This window comes from Acomys minous, assembly GCF_964271855.1.
Source record: "Acomys minous genome assembly, chromosome: 15".
NCBI lineage: Eukaryota > Metazoa > Chordata > Mammalia > Rodentia > Muridae > Acomys > Acomys minous.
The window spans coordinates 99,996,744-100,015,410 of NC_140497.1; the positions used below are offsets into that span (position 1 = coordinate 99,996,744).

Consider the following 18,667-nt stretch of genomic DNA (forward strand, 5'->3'; position numbering starts at 1 on the left):
AGCAGCCTAGGGAGATTAATTAAATGCTAACATTTTCAAAAACTAAAATGTTTAAAAAGGCAATGAAATCATGCAATTTTCAGGCAAATGGATGGAACTAGAAAGGGTCATCCTGAGTGAGGTAACCAAGACCCAGAAAGACACACATGGTATGTACTCACTTAGAAGCATATATTAGCCATATAGTACAAAATAACCACACTACAATTCACAGACCCAAAAGCTAAGTAACAAGTGAGGCGGCCTGGTTAAACAAGTCTAGCCAACTCCATGACAGGCTTCAGTTTCTTGTTAGCCTGGAGCAGGCCTGAGCCTCCATTCCTCAGAAATGAGCTCAGCGGTGACTGGGAATATCACAGAAAATGGCCACCAATCAAAGACAGCCTGGCCACCCAGCTGAAGGAAAATAAGATTTCTTAAGGTTAGTTTACCGCTGGTCTGGAAATGCCTTGTCTTAGGACTAACTCGTGACCACTGACTAAGGTTTGAAAGACCCCCGAAGGGAGACCCTCACTCAAGCCTCGGGATTGGCACGCACCCAAAGACACACAAATGGCCGTCTTGCTGTAAACACATGAGGCAGTTTATTGGCGGAGCTCCGGGTCGACACGTATCTCACGCAGGAGACAGAGGGGTCGACCCAGAAGCCCAGGGGTTAAGGTTTTATATGGGCAAGGGTCAGGGGGAGTGGGAAGTTTTGGCGCAGCCACACACGATTGGTTGTTTCAAACATTTGAACATCAGCAAATTGCGTAGGCAGATCTGGGGTAAGCTCAGACTTAATCACGTGGGAACAGTCCTTGGTTCCTGTTTTTCTTGGAACCCGAGGGTAGATGTTTATCTGAGCTAACGACACATCTGGTTAAACTCAAACCTGGAACATTGTGTGCAGGCCTCAAGGGTGTATTAAGCAGACACCATAAGATCGGATGAGGGGTCTTGGCTCATTACTCACTCGACCATGTCCGGTACCTGTTTCTCTCAGGAATTTGTCCTTGTGTATCCTCCCTATCTTTTATGGCCAGCCGGTCCCTGGAACACTCAATAGGCCTTTGTCTCCTAGCTCCACACTCTTTGTGACTTATCATCTGGGACCTTGGGCTAGCATACCTGTCGACCTGCACTTATGAGTTTGAGAGCTCTGCTGTTCTGGTTGCTTTAATGCTAATTAAAAATTTTCCTTTTCAGGTTGCCCCCACCTTTTCAATCTGGCCGTACTTTTTCAGTTTGAATGCTCCAATCTGTTTAAAGGTCACCAATTCCCCCTGAATGCCTTTAAAAAAGAGCCTGCGAGCTCACCTCGAGGTCACCATTTTTCTCTAAATGGTGATCCTTGCATGCTGTGCTTCTGCAGAAATAAAGCTTCCTGGCTTTTGCATACGGCTTCAGACTCCAGGTGGTCTTTGGGGATCTAGCGAGGCCCTCGGTGAATCTAACCCAGATGAAGAAATATAATATCATACAAGTGCATATGGAGAGGGAACTGTGGGAAGCAAAGTCAGGGGATCAGATGTGGGGAGAGGAGATTATAAGAGGCTAATTAATAAAGCAACAGTTTTCTCTAACCCTGCTAGCTTCCAAAATAATTGACACCCCTCCCCCCCCCCGAAAGGCTGTGATTTATTTTCAAGCACTGGAGCTGCGCAGATCTCAACCCTCTGAGCTATTTTGCTGTCTCTCAGCTACGCAACCCAAGCTGCCGGGCAGTAAGTCATCCTCTCTAGACTGGGTTGGCTTCATCAGGCCAAGTCCTCCTAGTCTATCTCCTGCTCTTCCCCCTCCTTCTCTCTCCTTTCCTCGTGGTCCTCCAAGCCCAGGCCCGGGAAGCTCAAACTCTGCCTTCCTCTCTTCTCTTCTGACAAATCCCCAGCTTCAGCATGTTTTCTTAGCCGATCAACTTTAAATTAAGTAGAGCAATGTTTGCACAAGGACAGATGTACATGAAGTGTGCTGGTCTGGGCAGCAGCCAGATCTGGGGAGTGGGGGGTGGGGTGGGAGAGAGGCAGTAATTAGCATTAGAATACATAGCACCAGACCAACCCCCAACCGGAAGTGGGAGGAATCGGAGAGACAGGGGAGACAGGGCAGGAGCGTCTCTGAGACAAGGTGGAGATCTGCGCGATAGGGTAGGCTACAAGGAGGATATGAGGACATCGCTAGCTGACCCTCCTAGCATCGGAGGACATAAACACTGAGGAGGCCACCCTCTCCCGGCAGGACCTATAGTGGTGGGACGGGAACACCAATCCACCTACAAAACCATCGACCCAAAATTTACCCTGCCTGCAAGATGTGCAGAGATAAAGATGGAGACTGAGGGAATGTCCAACCAATGCCTGGCCCAACCTGAGACCCACCCCATGGGAGACAGCCAACCCCTGAGACCACTAACATCACTCTGCTATGGTATAGACAGGAGCAGAGTGTAACCGCCTCTGAGAGATCCCACCTAGCAGCTGATGGAATCAGATGCTGAGACTCACAAGGCAAGCTTTGGTTGTAAGACTGAGACCTCTAGAGAGATCTCTAGTCTATTACCAGAGTCCCCACTGAGAGACGGAGTCCATTGTCCATCCAAATGCATAGGAATAGGAATTTATTAAGCCATCGCGGTGGGGTCTGTCCAGCTCTTTCAAGTTGCAGACCCTGAGAAACAGAGGCACAGGCCTTTTATAGGTTTTAGACAAAGAAATGAGTTTTACAGTATGTGATTGGTTGGCATTTGGGCAGAAAAGCTGCAAGCAGGGAGTTACAAGTCTTGGCGTTTGGTGGCTGGATAATGGGTGGACAGGCAAATTAACCTATGGAAAAGATTGGTTAAAGCAGTCACAGGGGATGTTTAGGAACTTTTTTAGTTGGGGAGGGGTACTGGAAATTTTAAAGACAGCTGGTTTTCCTTGAGTCCAGCTGGACCCTGAGCACAGACTGAGACCTTGAGTCAAGTTGGACTCTTCAAGGTTTTTCCTGTCCCTGCCACACACACACACAGTGATCTGATATCTGTCTGTCCTTGGTTCAAGCTGGACTCTCTAGAAATTTACATGCTTTGGCCTTAATGGGGGTCTTTAAGGGAGGACTGAGTAGGCTGACTTTTACATTTTTCCTGACTTTGGTCTTAATGGGGGTCCTTAAAGGGGCTGGTTCCTTCAGGTCGGAGCTCCAGGAGCCCTGTGAAACAGTGGGGAGGAAGGACAGAAGGACCCGGAGGGGACAAGAACGCCACAAGACAAAAAGAATCAACTAACCTAGACCCGTGAGCATGAACGGACTGCCCCCTACACGTATGTACAGTTTGATCTTCATACGGGTCCCCTAAGAAGTTGAGAGGGTGCTGGCTATGACACAGACTCTGTTACCTAACAGCGCTGTCTTGCCTGTCCTGAGTGGATAAGGATGAGCTAAGTCCTGATGTGACCTGATGTAATGGCATGGGTTGGTTGAGGGGAGCTCCCTTTTCTGAGGAGAAGGGGAGGGAGGAGGAGGGAAAGGTGGGAAAGTGGAAGGAAGGGGGCCACAACTGGGATGAATATATAAGTGAATATATAAGTTAAAAAATAAATCACAAAAAATACCTTCAGTCTTGCTTCATACTGCGTGTGTATGCGCGCGCGCGCGCGCGCGCGCGCGTGTGTGTGTGTGTGTGTGTGTGTGTGTGTGTGTGTGTGTGTGTGTGTTTCTTGGCTAGACCTGAATGAAGATCTGAAAGAATTCTTAGAGCAGGTGGTAAACACCTTTTGTTCTCCGAAGGAAAGGGCTGTCTCTGTGGGACACTAGGTCCTGGGATTTCCTGAGCCCACAGTGCTTTCATCTCCAGGAGTCAGCAAGGGATGTGGCTCGAATATGTCGTTTTGGCTCTCCTCAGTCAGGAAACTGTTACTCAGTGTCTGAGCGCTGAGCAGAAGGCAGAAGGCCACATGAGCTGCCCAATCGGGACAGCAGAGGGCAGAGCGGAAGGTCCTCGCCCACCATCCTTTTTCCCTAAGCAGGGATTGTCGCAGGATTGCACTGTCGTCGCAGCGGAGGCAGTAGGGGTCGCTCAGCCTCTGTAGCTGTGGGCCCGCCATCCCCACGAGCAATGGTGAGGACCACTAGGTGGACCGACGGAGCAGGGGCACCGGCAGGCGGAGCGGAAGTCTCTCACCCGCCATCTTCCGTTACGGTGCTGCCATAGCCGCAGACCTGCACTGACAGAAGAGGACCTCCGTAGCCATGTGACACCTAATGGCAGGAACAGTTTTGAGGGCGCAGTCGGGAGCGGCTCCCGGCAGAGCGCTAGTTCCTGGTCGGCCACCTCTCCTCCGGTGCCGCCACTGTCGGGTCGGCTGAGGGAGCCCGGCGTGACTGTGCCTCGGTGGCCGCAGACATGGTGAGCGCCCGGTGAGCGGGGCAGGAGGAGCCCTCGCCCCTCTGCTCCGGGGTGACGGGCCGCGGCGCCTGCGAGTCCCAGCTGCGCAGTGGCGGAGAGCCGAGGGGCGCCAGGCTGAGGGGGGGGGGGGATTCACCGGCGCCAGGCTGGGGGAGGAATCCACGGGCGCCAAGCTCTCTCGGGGGAGGGATCTACAGCCGCCAGGCTCAGGAGAGGGATCTACAGGTACCAGGCTGGGGGCGGGAGGGATCCACAGGTACCAGGCTCGGGGCGGGAGGGATCCACAGGTACCAGGCTCGGGGCGGGAGGGATCCACGGGTGCCAGGCTCGCTCGGGGGGAGAGATCCACGGGCGCCAGGCTCGCTCGGGGGGGTGGGATCCATGGGCGCCAGGCTCGGGGGGAGGGATCCACAGGCGCCAGGCTCGCTCGGGGGAGGGATTCACGGATGCCCAGGTTCCTCAGAGTTCCTGAAGTCTTTAAAATCCGTGAGCCTGGCCTCTATTGCAGTGTTTCTTAGGCCTACGCGTCCCTACATTTCTAGACAGTTACTGTTTGAAGGTGTTATCCACGTACACATGTAGCTGGAGCCGGAGTGGAAAAGGGAATTTGGGGCCTTGCATGAGGTAATAAATGTTTTTGTCCTAGAAATGCCGTGGACATTGATTTAAAGTAGAATGAAGGACAAGACAGGGCATGACTTTTATTTCAAAGAAGTATTGCAATCACGGGGAAGCCCTGAGAATAAGTTGTGAAAGCATCTCAGGGTTTAGGCAGCGGGCATTTTATTTTTAGGGAGAGCCAATTTTTTGAGAAGATGAAACTGTAGCAACTTAAGCTCTTAAATAGTTTCCTCTGAGGTAACATTGACTTTAGGATGACAATAAATTAAGGGTCCTGTGCTGGCTCAGGATGAGAGTAAAAAGAAAAATGACAAGACTAAAAGGGAAAGAACCTAAGGAAACATCGCTTAGTATTTTGTTTTTATTGATGAGGCATCGTTTTGAGACAAAAGTGGGTCTTTAGTTAGTTTGTATCCTGATGAGTCAAAAATGGATAGGTATATAATAAATATATATATTATATAATATATTTATATATAAATAAATATATAATAAATAAATAAGTAAATAAATGATAGGTATTTTAACTGTCATCATCTAAGAACAAGGTGAAAAGGTTCCTCAAAAAAAAAAAAGAGCGTTGTGAGATGGAAGTCGGTGCTGTTTACTAAGAGGGAAATGGAAGAAAGGAAAGTAAGGTGGAGATACCCAAATGAGAAGTCTTGTCCGCTCAGAGTTCCTCTACTCGGGAGTGATATGTCCTGACCTTTGCCTGTGTGGTGAGATGGTCTCTAAGCTTAGGAACAGTTAACCCGGTTTGGGTTCCTTTGTGAACTGAGGGAAACAAGCTTTCTGGTTTTTTAGAATGCACTAAAAGCTATAAACTCCCTCACAGGACTTTTTTTTTTTTTTTTTTAATCCCAAAGGTTTTGTTGTCTTTTCATTTTGATTTAGTTCTGGGAATTTTTATTTCTTTCTTGGTTCCCTTTTTAACCCATTAGTCATTCAGTACGGACTGAGCTGTTTAATGTCTGTGAGTTTGTGTACTTACCAGAGGTTTGTTTGCAGTTGATTTTAAGTTTCATTGCACTGTGTCAGTTAGGACTCCTGAAGTTATTTCAGTCTTTCAAAATTGGTTTTATGCCCCCAGGATATGATCTATTTCTGAGAAACTTCCATGGGCTCCTAAGTAGCATGTATATTCACTGATATTTGGGCAGAATAATCTATAGATGCCTGTTAAATTCATTTGGTGCATGAACACTTAATTTTGATGTTTCTCTATTTCTTGTCCAGCTAACCAGTCTATTGGAGACAATGGGGTATTCCAATAACCTAATATTGGATTAGTGTTAATCTGTGCCTTTAATTCTGGTAGTGTGCTTTCTTTTTTTTTAAAGACTTATTTATTGTATTTATTGTATATGAGTGCTTTATCTGCAGAAGAGGGTTTCAGATAACTTTATAGATGGTTGTGAGCCACCATGTGGTTGCTGGGAATTGGACTCAAGACTCCTGGAAGAGCAGACGGTGTCCTTAACCACTGAGCCATTTCTCCAGCTCCCACTTTCTTAAAGATATATTTACTATATATGTATGAGTGTTTTGTCTGCCTAGATAGATATAGATATATCTCACATGACTATCTGATGCCTGTGAAGGGGAGCAGAGGGCATACCCTGCTACTGGAGTTACCCGTGGTTGTAAGCCTTAGGTGCACCACAGTCTGTTTGCATATGCTTAGGATTGTAATGTCATTTGGTTCATTGTTCCCTGTGAATCCCCTGTTTGTGTTGTTCACATGCAGGCTGCTTCTTTCTTCACCAGATTGTAGTTTGTTTGTTTGTTTGTTTTCTTTCTCCCAACCCTATAGAGAGGAGATTCTCCTTCCACAAGTAAAGTGGGGGATTCAGGTTAGGGAGTCTGGCTTCTTCTGCTCCGGTTTTCTCTCTAGTCTCTTAGCCCACCAACTTTGATTTTTCTGGGTTATCGCCCACAGCCACTCTCTTTCGTCTTCTGTCCTGTTTTTATCCTGTACAGAATCAAACCAAGGCTGACTACCCCTGGCCTCCTATAGTGAGGCCTAAGACAAGACTCATCGATGTAAACTCGTCCGTCCCTTTCCTACAGTCTTACGTTCAAAACTTAACTCTGATCTCAAAATATTAAATTTGTTTTGTTTTGTTTTGTTTTGTTTTGTTTTTTTGATAGCTTGATATCTGCTAGTGGAAAGGGGAAATACAACGCACGTTTCCAAATGTCAGGTTTTTTTGTATTAAAGAGATTATGGTTTAGGATATTATTACACCATGTCTGCTGTGTGATAAACGCAACTTTATGTTTACATTTGAGCCAGTTAAATATGCTTAACTTTTTTCTGTAACCCATTTCCCTCCCTCTCTCTCTCTCTCTCTCTCTCCCTCTCTCTCTCTCTCTCTCTGTGTGTGTGTGTGTGTGTGTGTGTGTGTGTGTACAGTCACTGTATGCTTGCACATACAGTTGTGTTTGGAAGCTACGTCACAGGACAGTCTTTGTTTTTCACTACAGCATGTGCCAGGCCAGCTGGCCCTTCAGCTGCCAGGGATTCCACTAGTTCCACTTGCCTTAAGAGTCCTAGACCACGGATACTGAACTACGAGATTTGCTTTACACTGTTGGATGTTGGGTACTTGCTTTGATTTTATTGTAACTATGTCTTGATTCTTCCTGTTTCAAGTAAGAAAGCGTTTAACTTATTTTTTATTTTTTTCTTAAGGGTTCCCACAGTTAAAATATGCCTTACCATGTCTGGCTTCACCTAAGTTCGGGCAGTTCAAACTCAGACTTGCACAGTGTATGCTTTATATACCAGGCTCTACCCTAGACCCTTCCGCGATCGTTGTTTTTCCGCATACAATACATCCCTCCACTCTTCCCAGTTGCCCTCCCACCTTCCCTCTCCCCCACATCCACTCCTGCAGTTTCCCCTCAGGAAAGAGCAGGCCTCCCGTGGACATCACCCAAACACAGCATAAGGTACAGTAAGACCAGGCACAAACCCTCACATCAAGGCTGGAGGAGGCGACCCAGTAAGAGAAAACAGGTTCCAAGCGCAGGCGAAAGAGTCAGAGACACACCTGCTCCCACCGTTAGGATCTCACGAAAACACCAAGCTAACAACCACCACACACATGCAGAGGACCTAGCGCAGACCCACGCAGGCTCCATGACTGTCACTCTAGTCTCTGTGAGCCCCTGTGAGCCCTGCTTAGTTGATTCTGTGGGCTGTGTTCTTCTGGTGTCCTGGACCCCTGCCTCTTACTAATCTTCCCCCTCCCGCTTCCACGGGGTTCCCAGAGCTCCAAGGGCAGGGACCCAATGGAGATCTCTCGTTTGAGTCCTCCGCCTCATGTTTGGCTTCAGGTCTCTGCATCTGCTCCCATCAGCTGCAAGAGTAAGTCTCTCAGACGGTAACTGACCAGGCACTGACCAAGATCTGTGCTTAGCCGGTCTGATAATATTATTTTGAGTGGGCTGGAGAGTTGGCTCAGTGGTTAAGAGCACAGTCTGCTCTTCCAGAGGACCCGGGTTCAATTCCTAGCACCCACATGGCAGCTCACAACTGTCTGTAACTCCAAGATCTGACACCCTCACACCAATGCACATAAGTTAAAATTTAAATAAAAATATTAATATATATATATTGAGTAGTGGGGTATATTAATTAGCTTTGCATTCCTATTACGATGTACTTGAGAAAAGCAACTGAAGATTTTTGTGATAGTAAGTCTTCTGGTTAGGTTAACCTTATGTGGAGTCACCTAGGAGCCACAGCACAGAGGTGTGTCTGTGCGAGTGTGTGCAGAAAAGTGACCAGGGCCGGGGTGCCCACTCTGAATCTCTGTGGTGGTACCTGTCTTTGTTTCTTTTTGTGTTGTTTATGATAAAGGACCCTGGTGAATGCAAAGTAAGAAAGAAAGGCTTTACCTCACAGGTGAAGATAAGCTGCATCCTGACGGGGGAGTCCAAGGAGCAGGAACCTGAAGCAGCTGGTCATGTTATATCTGAAGTCAAAAGAAAAGAGCAGTGAATGCACTCATTGGCTCCACCTTACACAGCCCAGGATCCCCTGCCTGGAGGATGGTCTCTCCCACAGTTAAAGTGAATCCTCTCACGTCAGTTAACACAATCAAGCCAGGTTATTCAACACGAACCATTACACAAAAGCATGAACTGCACTCCCGGGCTGAATAAAAAAGGAAGAATTCAAGTGGAAAGTGTCTGCTCTGTTTCCTGATCTTCACTGATTTGGAGTCCCTGTTGTGTGATCCTGTCCCTATGAATTCTGCCATGCCCTCCTCCCCCAGCGATAGCCTCCACCCTCTCAAGACACGGCCCAAAACAAATCTTACCTCTCATGAATTGCTATTTAGTCACAGTGATGAGGAAAAGTAATATATACAGGTTGAAAGGTTTATTTCATGTCATGATTCGGATAATTCAATTGTCTGTCACTTGGCTCCATTGCCAAGAGTTTGTGATGAGGCAGAGCTTTATGGCCTTGGGAACTAGTATTGGTTGAGGACACTCACCCCCATAATCTGTCCTAAAAATATGTGATTATAAGGCAGCGATGTCAACACTTGTCTGCACTAGTAGTAGTATTTTATGGGGGGAAGGTAAAGGCCTGTGCACCAGTAGAAGTTGTGAGTTCCAGCAGCGTACTTGGTATGTTGTCGTCATCGTTGTTGTTGTTGTTGACATTGATGCTGATGCTGATGCTGTACTGTGGCTTTACCAAAAGTTCAAAGCCAATGTCGGGATTTTTGTGTTAGAAAGTACAGTTATGGATGTAAAATAAGAGTCTAATGATCAGGATATATATTGAACATTTAGAAAACACAGAATTTCAGTGTTGTGTGTCTCACCTTCTCTCCTGGAAACATCTTGGTTATTTTAGGGCTCTGTGACCTTCGAAGATGTGGCTGTAAACTTCACCGTGGAGGAGTGGGCTTTACTCGATTCGTCGCAAAAGAAGCTGCACAGAGATGTGATGGAGGAGACCTTCAGGCACCTGGCTGCTGTCGGTAGGAACAAGATCATTTATTTAATCAGTTTGTAAGTCTGGCTTCCTCAGAAATGTTGTTGCATCGTCTGTAATATGGAAAGAGTAATTTGGTGGCTGTATCAGACATGGTCATATTATACTGTGAAGCTACATAGGGTCTGTTTTTTTTTTTCTGTTATGACTAAGTAAATCAGATGTCTCTGGGTCTGTATTCTAGGGCAAACACAAGAAGACCAGAACATAGATGATGACCACAGATATTCTAGAATAAATCAAAGGTAACTTTACTAACTCATGATAATATGTTAAGAATCTGAAAATGGTCAGTAGTTTTGAAAATCAAGACAACCATTCAAATAAGCCCCGCTCTGAGGTGATGTAATCTAAACCATTTATCTCCAAAAGTGCATATAGGATTGGAAATATTTATGGTTTTGATATGATAATGCAACTCATACTTTCTAATGGTTTGGTATACACAAACCTGTGTCCAAGCACAAAGTTAATAAATTAAATGTGTGTGTGTGTGTGTGTGTGTGTGTGTATACACCTTCCTTTAAACTTTGAGTATGTAGTATATTTTATATAGAAAATATAAAGGAATTTTATCTTTACTCTGGGAACAATCTTCAAGATATGTAGATGAAAAAAATTTAAATAGGAAATAGATTGGGCTTCAATATTTTGCATGAGGAATACTCAAGTATATTTGCCTGTGACATAGAGGCAGATATGGTCACTCGCGCCCTCATTCCCAGCTTTGAGGAGTCTAGATGAATGCTAAACTTAAAGGAAATCCATGCCTCATGGCAAGAGATTGACCTAAAGCATATATAAGACTTATTCATCATTTTTAAATAATTAATCTGTTACAAGTATTAAGAAGTCACATATGATTGGGCTAGAAAATTACTCATCAGGTAAAGGCATTTACTGCCAAGCTTGAGGACCTGAGTATAATCTCTAGGACCATATAGTTGAGGAAGAGAAACAACACCTGTCCCCTAACATCCACATGCCCACCACAGCATGGCCAACACCTGTCCCCTGACGTCCACGTGCCCACCACAGCATGGCCAACACCTGTCCCCTGACGTCCACGTGCCCACCACAGCATGGCCAACACCTGTCCCCTGATGTCCACGTGCCCACCACAGCATGGCCAACACCTGTCCCCTGACGTCCACGTGCCCACCACAGCATGGCCAACACCTGTCCCCTGACTTCCACATGCCCACCACAGCATGGCCAACACCTGTCCCCTAACATCCACATGCCCACCACAGCATGGCCAACACCTGTCCCCTGACGTCCACATGCCCACCACAGCGTGTCCAACACCTGTCCCCTGACGTCTACATGCCCACCACAGCGTGTCCAACACCTGTCCCCTGACGTCCACGTGCCCACCACAACATGGCAACACCTGTCCCCTGACGTCCACGTGCCCACCACAACATGGCAACACCTGTCCCCTGATGTCCACGTGCCCACCACAGCATGGCCAACACCTGTCCCCTGACGTCCACGTGCCCACCACAGCATGGCCAACACCTGTCCCCTGACGTCCACGTGCCCACCACAGCATGGCCAACACCTGTCCCCTGACTTCCACATGCACACCACAGCATTTACACACACAATAGTAAGTAAATAAGTGTTAACACAAAAAGAAACCATATATGGATGCAGTGTCTTGATATTACATGTCTCTACAGCCTGTCGGATCTTCAACATTTTCAAATATTCTCAAGAATTCTGCTGGTGACATTTTTTTTCTTTTTTTCTTTTTTCTTTTTTTTTTTTTCTTTTTTTTTTAGCAGAAATGAAGTTGTAGGAAGACTATTGGAACACAGCAAAGGTAGTGGATGTGAAGACATCTTCAGACAGATTCCAAACGCCATTGCGAACAGGAAAATTCCTCTTAAAACAGTGCTCTGTGAAAGCCATGTGCGTAAAGACAACGTGCTCCTTAGTCGCTCATCTCTTAGTGTGTCTGTGCCTCTTCAGACTACACACAGACCTCATGAATATGAGCTGGGTGGAGAGAGCCTCTGTAAATCTGGAGAATGTAAAAAAGCCTTCACTTACCCAGAATGCCTTCTGAAGCGTGAAAACACTGACCCTGGACAAAGACCTTATGAATTTACCCCGTGTGAGGAAATCTTCAAAAACAATGGTTGCGTTCAAATACATGTGGATAACGAAACTAAAGAAGAAATATGTGTGGATAAGCAGCATTGTAATGCCTTTGCTTATCCTGATTTTCTTCAGTATGTTGAAAAGATCCATACTGGAAAGAAACCTTATGTATGTAAACAATGTGGCAAAACTTTTTCCTTTCTGAGTAACATTCGAAGACATGAACGAACTCACACCGGGGAGAAGCCGTACAGATGTGATATCTGTGGTAAAGCCTTCACTTGTCTGACTAACTTTCAGGAACATGAAAGAACACACACTGGGGAGAAACCCTATTTGTGTACACGATGTGGGAAATCCTTTTCCTTTCTGAGTAACATTCGGAGGCATGAACGGACTCACACTGGAGAGAAGCCGTACAGATGTAATATCTGTAGTAAGGCTTTCAGTTATTTGACTAACTTTCAAAACCACGAAAGAACTCACACTGGAGAGAAGCCCTATGTGTGTACACAATGTGGCAAAGCCTTCAGTTACTACTACTCGTTCCAAACACATAAGCGATGTCACACTGGAGAAAAGCCCTATGTGTGTAAGCAGTGTGGCAAAGCCTTCAGTTATTACAATTCCATCCAGACACATAAGCGATGTCACACCGGCGAGAAGCCGTACATGTGTAAGCAGTGTGACAAAGCCTTTACTACCCTCAGTTCTCTTCGCTATCACGAGAGGGTTCACAGCGGTGAAAAGCCCCATGTGTGTTTGCAGTGTGGGAAAGGTTTCATTTCTTCAAGTACCCTTCGAATACATAAAAGGACACACACTGGAGAGAAACCCTATAAATGTAAGCAGTGTGGTAAAGTCTTCAGCGTCGACAGCTCCCTTCGATACCATGAGAGGGTTCACAGTGGGGAGAAGCCCTACGTGTGTAAGCAGTGTGGCAAAGCCTTCACTCGTCACACTTCCCTTCAACGCCATGACAGGGTTCACAGTGGGGAGAAGCCCTACGTGTGTAAGCAGTGTGGGAAAGGCTTCATTTCTTCCAGTAACTTTCGAAAACACGAGTGGACTCATTCTGGAGAGAAGCTCTGTGTGTGCAAACTGTGTGGGAAAGCCTTCACTGGCCACAGTTCGCTTCGACGCCATGAAAGAATCCACAGTGGAGAAAAACCCTTTGTTTGTAAGCACTGCGGGAAAGGTTTCTCTTCTTTGAGTAGTTGTCAGAGACATGAACAAATTCATACTGGCGAGAAACCCCACACGTGTAAGAACTGCGGGAAAGCCTTCACTAACCCCAGTGCCCTTCAGAATCATGAGCGGATTCACAGTGGGGAAAAGCCATACGTGTGTGTGCAGTGCGGCAAGAGTTTCATTTCCTTTAGTAAGTTTAGAATACACGAACGGATTCACACTGGGGAGAAGCCGTATGAGTGTAAGCAGTGTGGGAAAGCCTTTACTGGGCACAGTTCCCTTCGGCGTCACGAGAGGGTCCACAGCGGAGAGAAGCCTTTTGTGTGTAAACAGTGTGGGAAGCCATTTTACACTTTAAGTGATTGTCAAAGACATGAGCAGATTCACACCGGCGAGAAACCTTACATTTGCAAGCAGTGTGGGAAAGCCTTCACCCGGTCCAGCTCCCTTAAAATACATGACAAGACTCACGCGATGAGGAATTCCTAAGTGTAGAACTCTGGGAGGCCCTCTTAACATGACAATGCTGAGGACCAGCGACCATTGCTGTGGCTGCAGGAATGCAGGTGGTTTTGATTGTGTTCACAAACATAATAGCTCATCCGGTAGTGAGAAACCCCCAGTGGCTGTGTGCAGGCCTCGTCAGTCGCCTAGCCTCTGGGAATGCACCCAGTGTCAAAACCCATATAACAAAGTTGTCAGCTGGTAAAACAATTTTCAAGGTTTTGTGAAAGTTTCTTAAGGAACAGAATTTATAAATTCTTTTAAGGTTCCTGTGAATGAATTTGTGAAAGACCATTGCATTAATTAGTCCGTAATTCAAAAGATACGTCTCTGGAATGTTTACATGTAATTTTTACTCTTGTAAATAAACTTTCAGGTGACCTAATCTCTAAATGTCTTTGAACAGTGAGGCACAAATTTAATGCGTAGTGTCTTGTTATATACGTTTCTTCTCTTTGTGTTGGGTCCATATGTAAATTGAATGTATTTCTAATATGATTTTAGAGTAATGTCAATGAGCTGTTGAAAATGAAGTTTTATTCTACGGATTTCTATATTGAGATCATTTGGCAGCTTCTTATCTTTTTGTCTTTTTGTTGTTGTTGTTGGGTTTTTCTGAAGCAGGATTTCTCTGTATAGCCCTGGCTGTCCTGGAACTGGCTCCTTAGACCAATCTCAGATCTACCTGCCTCTGCCTCCCAAGTGCTGGAGTAAAGGCCACCATGCCTAGCTCATCTTTGATGTTCATACTGTATCTTTTCTATTCTTGTTCTCATTGCTAGTGCTAAATACTTGAAACCACTTTCCTTTGGCTCACAGTCCATTTTGGCAGGAAAGTCATCAAGTACAGGAGTTTATATCATTGTGAACACAAAAGAAACTAGTTATGCGGTATAAGAAGGAGCAATAGATTTCACCGGGACAGTCTTTCCCAATGACCCACTTCCTGCAGCTACGCCGTACCTCCTGCATCTCACCACACCGTTAGCACGCAGGATGCAGCCCTGTTGAGCTAATCATCATCTCTGGAAATTACAAAACATGGCTGTGCTACTCTAACCACAGCACCTCACGGTGCAGTGCAGTTGGTTTCTCAGATCAGAGGGCACTTTATATTTTGTGTCTTATACTTTGATGTATGTTTTCTCGAGGACTTTACACATTAGAGTTCTGAAGTATTTTAGCCAATTTATAGATTTTCAAATGAGAAGATGCCTGCAAATGCCCCCAGCATATTCATAAATTAAAATGTATGGCTGCCAATATTTTCCTTTAAGGCAAGCTATATGTGCTTACAAGTAATGGCACCTTTACCCATGTGTTAATTTCATTTCAGGCCTGTGTTGTGGCTCTTGTTTTGTCATTTTTGCTTTACTCATACAAAAAAAAATGTATTTTTACCAGAGACTGCAAAGTAAGTCCTTACCTTTTGAAGAGTAATATGTAATGAGCTATGCTTCTAAATCTATCCATAAACCATGGTGGCCATGATTTTTCTCATTAAAATCACTTTTTTATTTTGTGATATAGGATCTTACTCTGAACCCAGGTTGGCCTGTAAATCACTCTTTATGTCAAGGATAACAGGCCCAAGCCATTATATCATGCTTAAAAGTCGTTCTTGCTTAAATTTCTGAAGGGTTTGTTTGTTCTAAAGGGGTCACTTGGTACTAAACATGAAATGTTCCCCCATACTGCACTGATATTAAACATAATGAATCCCATGCCCAGCTACCCTGTTAGATCTTTAATTACTATTTATTTGTTTTGGTTTGGTTTTGGTTTCTCAAGGCAGGGTTTCTCTGTGTAGCCTTGGCTGTCCTGGACTCACTTTGTAGACCAGGCTGGCCTTGAACTCACAGAGATCCGCCTGCCTCTGCCTCCTGAATGCTGGGATTAAAGGCGTGCGCCACCACACCTGGCTTAATATTTCTTACCAGGAAGGCTGCAATAATGAAATAAACAGACACCTCAGTCATCAGAAAAACTCAGTACAATCAGTAAGGGCAAGGCTGGGTCTTCATGTGTTTCAGCAAGTTTGAAGCCATGCGCAGGATGCTTTCCTTGTCCTGTCCATCTGAATCACTGAGCACCATGCACCTCTGAGGTGGATGACACCTGTCGTAAGGCGTGGCCTCAGCGTGGGTGTGCGTGCACCAGTCCCATCTAGAGCCATGTTCTGTTTTGTTCCGTTTTGTTTAACCTATTTTTTATTGCTTAGAAATAGTTTTTTTTTTTGCAGAAGATACTGTTCTCTAATAAATACGGTTATTCTTTTTTTGTGGTACGTTTCCAGAAGCCCAAGCTGAAATAAGCATGTGGTAGGATGGAAATGTACTTGATACACTTCAGTTACTGAACTTCAAAGCTAAGTTCAATCAAGATTCGCTACGTTCAGATCATTTATTTCAGTCTGTAGACTAACAAAATGTCCTTAAACAATGGCCCTTATGCTGTGTTGAATATATCACTTCGTTCTCCAGGTCCTTCTATGGGACAGCATCGGTTCCTGTGCTCCTGGGTGGGTGGTGGCTTACTGTGCTATTTGCTTCTACCCACCCGAACTCATCAGAAACTGTACTCCGTATCTTAACTTCATATTGAGCGCATCCTTTTGAAAAGTGAATGTGTTTTCTGTAGTGTATTTTATCCCCAGCACCTTCGCATGAAAAAGTCAAAAGCATCACAAGTCAATGATCATCCTTGCCTCAGTTCAAACGTACAGTGTGCCTGTCCCCTGTACACGGACACTGCAGTGCGCCTGTCCCCTGTACGCAGATACTGCAGTGCGCCTGTCCCCTGTACACAGATACTGCAGTGCACCTGTCCCCGGTACGCAGATACTGCAGTGCGCCTGTCCCCTGTAGGCAGATACTGCAGTGCGCCTGTCCCCTGTACGCAGATACTGCAGTGCGCCTGTCCCCTGTACGCAGATACTGCAGTGCGCCTGTCCCCAGAATGCAGATACTGCAGTGCGCCTGTCCCCTGTACGCAGATACTGCAGTGTGCCTGTCCCCGGTACGCAGATACTGCAGTGCGCCTGTCCCCTGTATGCAGATACTGCAGTGCGCCTGTCCCCGGTACGCAGATACTGCAGTGCGCCTGTCCCCTGTAGGCAGATACTGCAGTGCGCCTGTCCCCTGTACGCAGATACTGCAGTGCGCCTGTCCCCTGTACGCAGATACTGCAGTGCGCCTGTCCCCAGAATGCAGATACTGCAGTGCGCCTGTCCCCTGTACGCAGATACTGCAGTGCGCCTGTCCCCGGTACGCAGATACTGCAGTGCGCCTGTCCCCCGTATGCAGATACTGCAGTGCGCCTGTCCCCGGTACGCAGATACTGCAGTGCGCCTGTCCCCCGTACGCAGATATTGCAGTGCGCCTGTCCCCCGTACGCAGATACTGCAGTGCGCCTGTCCCCCGTACGCAGATATTGCAGTGCGCCTGTCCCCCGTACGCAGATACTGCAGTGCGCCTGTCCCCCGTACGCAGATATTGCAGTGCGCCTGTCCCCCGTACGCAGATACTGCAGTGCGCCTGTCCCCGGTACGCAGATACTGCAGTGCGCCTGTCCCCCGTACGCAGATACTGCAGTGCGCCTGTCCCCGGTACGCAGATACTGCAGTGCGCCTGTCCCCCGTATGCAGATACTGCAGTGCGCCTGTCCCCCGTATGCAGATACTGCAGTGCGCCTGTCTCCATACACAGATACCAGTTACGTCCCCTAGAATTTGTGTTGTTTACTTTTGTATTGCTGGGATAAAACAGATGGCAGAACAACTTAGAGAATTTTTTTCCTAACTTATGATCTCAGTGGGTGTCAGTCCATCGACCTAAGGAAGCTATGATGACCACAGAAGTCAGGATCTTGCAGTGAAATATAACTTTTAGTCATTGTTGTATTGCTGTAAGGAGACGCCATGACAAGGCAACTTTTAGAAAGTGCTTACAGTTTCAGAGGGTTATTCTGTGATTGTGGTGGGGAGCATGGTGGCACACATGGTTCCAGAGCAAGAACTGAGCTGCGTCACGATCTGCAGGCCAGAAGAGACACCTCCAAGCTCACTCCTAGTGACACACTTCCTCCAGCAAGTCATCTAGTCCTTTCACAAGTTCCACTTCTCAGGACTATGCATTCAAATACCTGAGACTTTGGGGTTCATACTTATCTAAACCTCTACAGTAACTGGCAGACAGGAAGCTGATGACAGATAGGAAATAAATGGGCATAACCTTCCAAAGCAGGCCTGCTCCTAGTGATGTGCCTCTTCCACCCGGTCCCCACTTCTTGAAATAGCATCATTTGGTGGGAGTTGAAAGGGAGAAACATGAGCCTGTGAGGGACATTCCAGGTTCTAGCCATAGACTCTCCAGTGCACGTTACGGTCAGGAAAGTGGTAAGAATGAGCCCAGGACAGAGACAGGGTTTCTCACCCTCAATCTGTTGCTCGGTGAATACGCATCTCCTGTTGTTTCCAAGTGCTTCCTATGTGCCATCGCCACAAACTCAAAGCATACAAAGCCAAGCTGGTGTTATCCAGGAGTTTATGTGTATACTCACGTGAAAGATGAAGCTGCTGCACATGCTACAGTTTATGAAAAAATTAGGTTGTGACCCCTGAAATGTTACCAAGTAGGAAGAAGAACTGCTGTGGACAGTGAATGATGACAGGACACAGGTAATCTGGAAGGTGTATCTCTTATAAGGAAGTTATTGTGGCTACATACAGGTGTCCTCATTGCTATTTATTCTGTGCCTCAACCCTAGGTCAACAGGTATGAAATATGTAGATGTGAACACAGGTACTGCAGGCTGCCCTGCCTGGTGAGAGTGACCACTATTGTCTTATGTGTATA

At 46.3% G+C, this 18,667-nt stretch overlaps 1 protein-coding gene across 3 annotated transcripts; it reads left to right on the forward strand.

Moving 5' to 3' along the window:
* The first annotated feature begins 3,715 nt into the window (after nt 1-3,715).
* Nucleotides 3,716-15,535, forward strand: LOC311584445 (uncharacterized protein). 3 transcript variants are annotated; one of them, XM_084758796.1, is made up of 4 exons: nt 3,716-4,366; nt 9,867-9,993; nt 10,192-10,252; nt 11,798-15,535. In XM_084758796.1, the coding sequence occupies exons 1-4, from the start codon at nt 4,364-4,366 to the stop codon at nt 13,794-13,796; spliced, it is 2,190 nt and encodes a 729-aa protein (XP_084614922.1). In that variant the 5' UTR covers nt 3,716-4,363; the 3' UTR covers nt 13,797-15,535. The 3 variants fall into 3 exon arrangements, with proteins under 3 accessions (XP_084614922.1, XP_084614921.1, XP_084614923.1); XM_084758795.1 differs by having other exon boundaries at nt 3,717-4,366; nt 11,795-15,535; XM_084758797.1 differs by lacking the exon at nt 3,716-4,366 and adding an exon at nt 4,726-4,990 and having other exon boundaries at nt 11,795-15,535.
* Nucleotides 15,536-18,667: the final 3,132 nt, after the last annotated feature.

Bases quoted from the DNA above. Each gene is read 5' to 3' on its own strand.
- LOC311584445 (XM_084758795.1), top strand. The intron at 9,994-10,191 runs GTAGGAACAAGA...TCTGTATTCTAG, and splicing joins CAGGCACCTGGCTGCTGTCG to GGCAAACACAAGAAGACCAG. The intron at 10,253-11,794 runs GTAACTTTACTA...TTTTTTTTTTAG, and splicing joins TATTCTAGAATAAATCAAAG to CAGAAATGAAGTTGTAGGAA.